The following is an 8,069-nucleotide window of genomic DNA, read 5'->3' on the forward strand; positions in this document are numbered from 1 at the left end:
TAACATAACACCTTTTTTTGTTAAGTACCGTATTTTTCGGAGTATAAGTCGCACCGGAGTATAAGTCGCACCTGCCAAAAATGCATAATAAAGAAGGAAAAAAACCATATATAAGTCGCACTGGAGTATAAGTCGCACCTGCCAAAAATGCATAATAAAGAAGGAAAAAAACATATATAAGTCGCACTGGAGCCCGGCCAAACTATGAAAAAAACTGCGACTTATAGTCCGAAAAATACGGTACATAACATAACAACACCTTTTTTTGTTAAGTACCGTATTTTTCGGAGTATAAGTCGCACTGGAGTATAAGTCGCACCTGCCAAAAATGCATAATAAAGAAGGAAAAAAACATATATGTCGCACCTGCCAAAAATGCATAACAAAAAAGGAAAAAAACATATATAAGTCGCACTGGAGTATAAGTCGCACCTGCCAAAAATGCATAATAAAGAAGGAAAAAAACATATATGTCGCACTGGAGCCCGGCCAAACTATGAAAAAAACTGCGACTTATAGTCCGAAAAATACGGTACATAACATAACACCTTTTTTTGTTAAGTACCGTATTTTTCGGAGTATAAGTCGCACCGGAGTATAAGTCGCACCTGCCAAAAATGCATAATAAAGAAGAAAAAAAAACATATAAGTCGCACCGGAGTATAAGTCGCACCTGCCAAAAATGCATAATAAAGAAGGAAAAAAACATATATAAGTCGCACTGAAGTATAAGTCGCACCTGCCAAAAATGCATAATAAAGAAGGAAAAAAACATATATAAGTCGCACCTGCCAAAAATGCATAATAAAGAAGGAAAAAAACATATATAAGTCGCACTGAAGTATAAGTCGCACCTGCCAAAAATGCATAATAAAGAAGGAAAAAAACATATATAAGTCGCACCGGAGTATAAGTCGCACCTGCCAAAAATGCATAATAAAGAAGGAAAACAACATATATAAGTCGCACTGGAGCCCGGCCAAACTATGAAAAAAACTGCGACTTATAGTCCGAAAAATACGGTACATAACATAACATAACACCTTTTTTTGTTAAGTACCGTATTTTTCGAAGTATAAGTCGCACCGGAGTATAAGTCGCACCTGCCAAAAATGCATAATAAAGAAGGAAAAAAAACATATGTAAGTCGCACTGGAGTATAAGTCGCACCTGCCAAAAATGCATAATAAAGAAGGAAAAAAACATAAATAAGTCGCACTGAAGTATAAGTCGCACCTGCCAAAAATGCATAATAAAGAAGGAAAAAAACATATATAAGTCGCACCGGAGTATAAGTCGCACCTGCCAAAAATGCATAATAAAGAAGGAAAACAACATATAAGTCGCACTGGAGCCCGGCCAAACTATGAAAAAAACTGCGACTTATAGTCCGAAAAATACGGTACATAACATAACATAACACCTTGTTTTGTTAAGTACCGTATTTTTCGGAGTATAAGTCGCACCGGAGTATAAATCGCACCTGCCAAAAATGCATAATAAAGAAGGAAAAAAACATATGTAAGTCGCACTGGAGTATAAGTCGCACCTGCCAAAAATGCATAATAAAGAAGGAAAAAAAACATATATAAGTTGCACTGAAGTATAAGTCGCACCTGCCAAAAATGCATAATAAAGAAGGAAAAAAACATATATAAGTCGCACTGAAGTATAAGTCGCACCTGCCAAAAATGCATAATAAAGAAGGAAAAAACATATATAAGTCGCACCGGAGTATAAGTCGCACCTGCCAAAAATGCATAATAAAGAAGGAAAACAACATATATAAGTCGCACTGGAGCCCGGCCAAACTATGAAAAAAACTGCGACTTATAGTCCGAAAAATACGGTACATAACATAACATAACACCTTTTTTTGTTAAGTACCGTATTTTTTGGAGTATAAGTCGCACCGGAGTATAAGTCGCACCTGCCAAAAATGCATAATAAAGAAGGAAAAAAAACATATGTAAGTCGCACTGGAGTATAAGTCGCACCTGCCAAAAATGCATAATAAAGAAGGAAAAAAACATATATAAGTCGCACTGAAGTATAAGTCGCACCTGCCAAAAATGCATAATAAGGAAGGAAAAAAACATATATAAGTCGCACCGGAGTATAAGTCGCACCTGCCAAAAATGCATAATAAAGAAGGAAAACAACATATATATGTCGCACTGGAGCCCGGCCAAACTATGAAAAAAACTGCGACTTATAGTCCGAAAAATACGGTACATAACATAACAACACCTTTTTTTGTTAAGTACCGTATTTTTCGGAGTATAAGTCGCACTGGAGTATAAGTTGAAACCTGCCAAAAATGCATAATAATGAAGGAAAAAAAACATATAAGTCGCACCGGAGTATAAGTCGCACCTGCCAAAAATGCATAATCAAGAAGGAAAAAAACATATATAAGTCGCACCGAAGTATAAGTCGCACCTGCCAAAAATGCATAATAAAGAAGGGAAAAAAAAACATATAAGTCGCACCGGAGTATAAGTCGCACCTGCCAAAAATGCATAATAAAGAAGGAAAACAACATATATAAGTCGCAATAGAGCCTGGCCAAACTATGAAAAAAACTGACTTATAGTCCGAAAAATACGGTACATAACATAACATAACACCTTTTTTTGTTAAGCACCGTATTTTTCGGAGTATAAGTCGCACCGGAGTATAAGTCGCACCTGCCAAAAATGCATAATAAAGAAGAAAAAAAAACATATATAAGTCGCACTGGAGTATAAGTCGCACCTGCCAAAAATGCATAATAAAGAAGAAAAAAAAACATATATAAGTCGCACCGGAGTATAAGTCGCACCTGCCAAAAATGCATAATAAAGAAGGAAAACAACATATATAAGTCGCACTGGAGCCCAGCCAAACTATGAAAAAAACTGCGACTTATAGTCCGAAAAATACGGTACATAACATAACAACACCTTTTTTTGTTAAGTACCGTATTTTTCGGAGTATAAGTCGCACTGGAGTATAAGTCGAAACCTGCCAAAAATGCATAATAAAGAAGGAAAAAAAACATAAGTCGCACCGGAGTATAAGTCGCACCTGCCAAAAATGCATAATATAGAAGGGAAAAAACATATATAAGTCGCACCGGAGTATAAGTCGCACCTGCCAAAAATACATAATAAAGAAGGAAAAAAACATATATAAGTCGCACTGGAGCCCGGCCAAACTATGAAAAAAACTGCGACTTATAGTCCGAAAAATACGGTACATAACATAACATAACACCTTTTTTTTGTTAAGTACCGTATTTTTCGGAGTATAAGTCGCACCGTAGTATAAGGCGCACCTGCCAAAAATGCATAATAAAGAAGGAAAAAAAAACATAAGTCCCACTGGAGTATAAGTCGCACCTGCCAAAAATGCATAATAAAGAAGGAAACAAACATATATAAGTCGCACCGGAGTATAAGTCGCACCTGCCAAAAATGCATAATAAAGAAGGAAAACAACATATATAAGTCGCACTGGAGCCCGGCCAAACTATGAAAAAAACTGCGACTTATAGTCCGAAAAATACGGTACATAACATAACAACACCTTTTTTTGTTAAGTACCGTATTTTTCGGAGTATAAGTCGCACTGGAGTATAAGTCGAAACCTGCCAAAAATGCATAATAAAGAAGGAAAAAAAACATATAAGTCGCACCGGAGTATAAGTCGCACCTGCCAAAAATGCATAATATAGAAGGAAAAAAACATATATAAGTCGCACCGGAGTATAAGTCGCACCTGCCAAAAATACATAATAAAGAAGGAAAAAAACATATATAAGTCGCACTGGAGCCCGGCCAAACTATGAAAAAAACTGCGACTTATAGTCCGAAAAATACGGTACATAACATAACATAACACCTTTTTTTGTTAAGTACCGTATTTTTCGGAGTATAAGTCGCACCGGAGTATAAGTCGCACCTGCCAAAAATGCATAATAAAGAAGGAAAAAAAACATATATAAGTCGCACCTGCCAAAAATGCATAATAAAGAAGGGAAAAAAAACATAAGTCCCACTGGAGTATAAGTCGCACCTGTCAAAAATGCATAATAAAGAAGGAAAACAACATATATAAGTCGCACCGGAGTATAAGTCGCACCTGCCAAAAATGCATAATAAAGAAGGAAAAAAACATATATATAAGTCGCACTGAAGTATAAGTCGCACCTGCCAAAAATGCATAATAAAGAAAGAAAAAAACATATAAGTCGCACCGGAGTATAACATAACATAACACCTTTTTTTGTTAAGTACCGTATTTTTCGGAGTATAAGTCGCACCGGAGTATAAGTCGCACCTGCCAAAAATGCATAATAAAGAAGGGGAAAAAAACATATAAGTCGCACTGGAGTATAAGTCGCACCTGCCAAAAATGCATAATAAAGAAGGAAAACAACATATATAAGTCGCACCGCAGTATAAGTCGCACCTGCCAAAAATGCATAATAAAGAAGGAAAAAAACATATATATAAGTCGCACTGAAGTATAAGTCGCACCTGCCAAAAATGCATAATAAAGAAGGAAAACAACATATATATAAGTCGCACTGAAGTATAAGTCGCACCTGCCAAAAATGCATAATAAAGAAGGAAAACAACATATATAAGTTGCACTGGAGTATAAGTCGCACCTGCCAAAAATGCATAATAAAGAAGGAAAAAAAAACATATAAGTCCCACTGGAGTATAAGTCGTACCTGCCAAAAATGCATAATAAAGAAGGAAAACAACATATATAAGTCGCACCGGAGTATAAGTCGCACCTGCCAAAAATGCATAATAAAGAAGGAAAACAACATATATAAGTCGCACTGGAGCCCGGCCAAACTATGAAAAAAACTGCGACTTATAGTCCGAAAAATACGGTACATAACATAACAACACCTTTTTTTGTTAAGTACCGTATTTTTCGGAGTATAAGTCGCACTGGAGTATAAGTCGAAACCTGCCAAAAATGCATAATAAAGAAGGAAAAAAAACATATAAGTCGCACCGGAGTATAAGTCGCACCTGCCAAAAATGCATAATAAAGAAGGAAAACAACATATATAAGTCGCACTGGAGCCCCGGCCAAACTATGAAAAAAAACTGCGACTTATAGTCCGAAAAATACGGTACATAACTCCACATGTGTTCATTCATAGTTTTGATGCCTTCAGTGACAATCTACAATGTAAATAGTCATGAAAATAAAGAAAACCCATTGAATGAGAAGGTGTGTCCAAACTTTTGGCCTGTTCGTTTCATTCCACTTTAGGCATCATGGGTAGATTTCGTTGAAACTTCCAGAAAAAGTCAGAAATGGGATAAGAAACAAGTTATTACATTTTAGGGCCGACCTGGATCACCCGTCTGGGTTCAGGATTTTTGTTTGAAATAATTATTCAATATTGAGCGATAGGGCCAGAGTGCGGTTCTAGTTGGATTTGCATTATTTTCTTTGGTTGTTAATGGAAAAAACGAGGTCCCCATCTGTTAGAGATTTGATAGGACTTTGATGTCTAGTACGGGTGGGGAACTTCCAGTCCTGTCATCTGGCCCTTCATGTCATGATAATCCGAGAAAGCCCAGGAACAGGTCTTGAAAGAAAGGCTCGGTCTTATAAACAAACAGAATATAAACAAAGGTTTAGTGGCAAAAATGAACAAGCAACAAATCATGCCCGTGTTGAACGCTTGCTATGACTTCAGCATGAATACTTTACCCGACCTCTGACCCTGTGGCCTCTTCGACAGGTGGCGAGCATAAAAAGCCGACATAGAGCCGTGCGTCTGGCGCACGTCAAAGACATACTCTCCCATACGTGGGGGCAACGTGATTGCACGGCGGCCGAGGCCAACTCTCAGAAACAATCCAACAAGTTACCCCACGTCCTCACCTACCACCAAATTCCTCTGATCACGCTGGACTGGGACAACGATAATACTTTAATGGACGATATCTGGAACGGAAGAGCCAAAGTGACCTTGTCGAAAGAAGAAAGTGTGAAAGCTGCCGGGCCGGGGAACGATATCTGGGGGTCTTTTCTCAACGGGCAAGGTCCCGCTGCTGATAACGACACCTCCGTGTGTGACGTATGGCAGGCTTTTATTAACGGGCCTGGCTGCCAGGGCGACTTGACTGTCCCCCAGTCGGAATGGCTGCAGACCGCCGCTCTGGTTCCTGCTGCGACTAAAAGCAAGGAGCACGTCCAGAATGCCACCCGAGCTGCGAGTCAGGCGCAGTCGCCGGATCGCGTTTCCTCGAGAGGTGACGACAGAGTCGCCGCAGAGTTGTTGCGGACGCCGCCCGTGTCCGAGGGATCTGTTGACACACCAGAAGAACGGGTAACAGAGAGAAATGAAAGCCCGAAGGAGTTGACTGCAATGACAACGGGGACTCGGATCTCACTGGGAGAGAATGCCACCCGAGCTACGAGTCAGGCGCAGTCGCCGGATCGCGTTTCCTCGAGAGGTGACAACAGAGTCGCCGCAGAGTTGTTGCGGACGCCGCCCGTGTCCGGGGGATCTGTTGACACACCAGGAGAACGGGTAACAGAGAGAGATGAAAGCCCGAAGGAGTTGACTGCAATGACAACGGGGACTCGGATCTCACTGGGAGAGAATGCCACCCGAGCTGCGAGTCAGGCGCAGTCGCCGGATCGCGTTTCCTCGAGAGGTGACAACAGAGCCGCCGCACAGTTGTTGCGGACGCCGCCCGTGTCCGAGGGATCTGTTGACACACCAGGAGAATGGGTAACAGAGAGAGATGAAAGCCCGAAGGAGTTGACTGCAATGACACTGGGGACTCGGATCTCACTGGGAGAAAGGCCGATTCAGGGTTGGGGAGACACAGGTCAGACGCCGGCATTTTCTGAGACCGTCAGAGAAGAGGGGCGAGGAGTCTCAATGACCTATGACAAAATCCTCAAGCCTGGGAGCAATGAAAGCCCACTGGATGTAAATGAACGCCGCGGTGAATGCGACCCAAACCAAAGAACTGAGACCGAAGTAGAGACGTCATTCAGGGAAGTTGTTGAGGAAGTTGGAGAGGCTGAGAAGAAAAACGAGGAAATTGTCATTGTCTCAAATGGCACAAGCTTGCAGGTACTTCCAGACAATCCGGAGGCTCGTGTCGAGAGGCGACTTGAAATAAAGACTTTTAGACATTTCCCCACGGATAGCCACAAAGGGAGGTCTGAGGAGGGTCAAAAAGGCCCAGAGCTCTGCGACCAACTGGACGGAATCCCAGCAAAACCCGACGCATCCTCAGCTTTGGAGGACCCTCCGGGAGAAAAGGAGCAGAGTTTGACGGCGTTTACCGAAGCGCTTGAAGTGATCGAGTCCAGATCGGACGGAGATGGAGAGCCCGAGGGAGATAATGGTGCACTTGAAGGACCAGGAGGTAGCGAGCATTCAGATCCTGCCTCGCCTGCTCCGGACATCAAGCATCCGTCCAAGAAGTCCAACGGTTTTGTGTGGTGGAGCATGTTGTACATCCTAAGTCACATCACACAGTTCACCACCTGCAGCCTGCTGGTCGCCGGATTCGTTGTCATTGTTTCCTTCTATGATTTCCCAGCATTCTTCGTGCTTTACACGTTCTCACTAGTGTGGTGGTTTTATAAGTGGAAAGGGCCTGAAGAGGCGACAAAAAGGTTGTTAGAGAGGGTGAAATAGTAGCTAAACCAAGATGTCTTCATAGGGAAGTAGGTGCAATGACACATTTTTATAACTATTTTTGTCTTTCCTACCTATCAAGTAGTGCACTGTTTGGCTTTTCTTGAATAAAATAAATGATTGGTCACCATACTTTTTGCCTTTTTGAATGCTGATCGAGCCCACAATAAAGTTTCCTAAGCAACAAGAAGGAAGGGAACATCTTGTTGCTTCACATGAATCAACTCCCGTGAACCTCGGCCTCTCTGTGGAGTCATTCATCGTTCCCGTTTTAAGTGCCTGTCCACTGGAACTGGAATTAAGTCAAATTCACACGGTGGACACTTGTGTTTTTTCTCATGGGAGAAGCAGCAATGTTTTGTGATCAAATGGCCTATGCTCGAAA

The 8,069-nt window shown here is 41.1% G+C and overlaps 1 protein-coding gene across 1 annotated transcript in view; it reads left to right on the forward strand.

The window, feature by feature from the left end:
• The window catches only part of LOC133606938 (uncharacterized), a 33,624-nt gene extending 25,810 nt beyond the window's left edge, over window positions 1-7,814 (forward strand). The window contains exon 5 of the mRNA XM_061961405.1: window positions 5,762-7,814. Within this exon, the coding sequence (XP_061817389.1) occupies window positions 5,762-7,684 (1,923 nt within the window). The 3' untranslated portion in view covers window positions 7,685-7,814. The remainder of the gene's footprint in view (window positions 1-5,761) is intronic.
• Window positions 7,815-8,069: the final 255 nt, after the last annotated feature.

Source organism: Nerophis lumbriciformis, linkage group LG05, assembly GCF_033978685.3.
Source record: "Nerophis lumbriciformis linkage group LG05, RoL_Nlum_v2.1, whole genome shotgun sequence".
Taxonomy (NCBI): Eukaryota; Metazoa; Chordata; class Actinopteri; order Syngnathiformes; family Syngnathidae; genus Nerophis; species Nerophis lumbriciformis.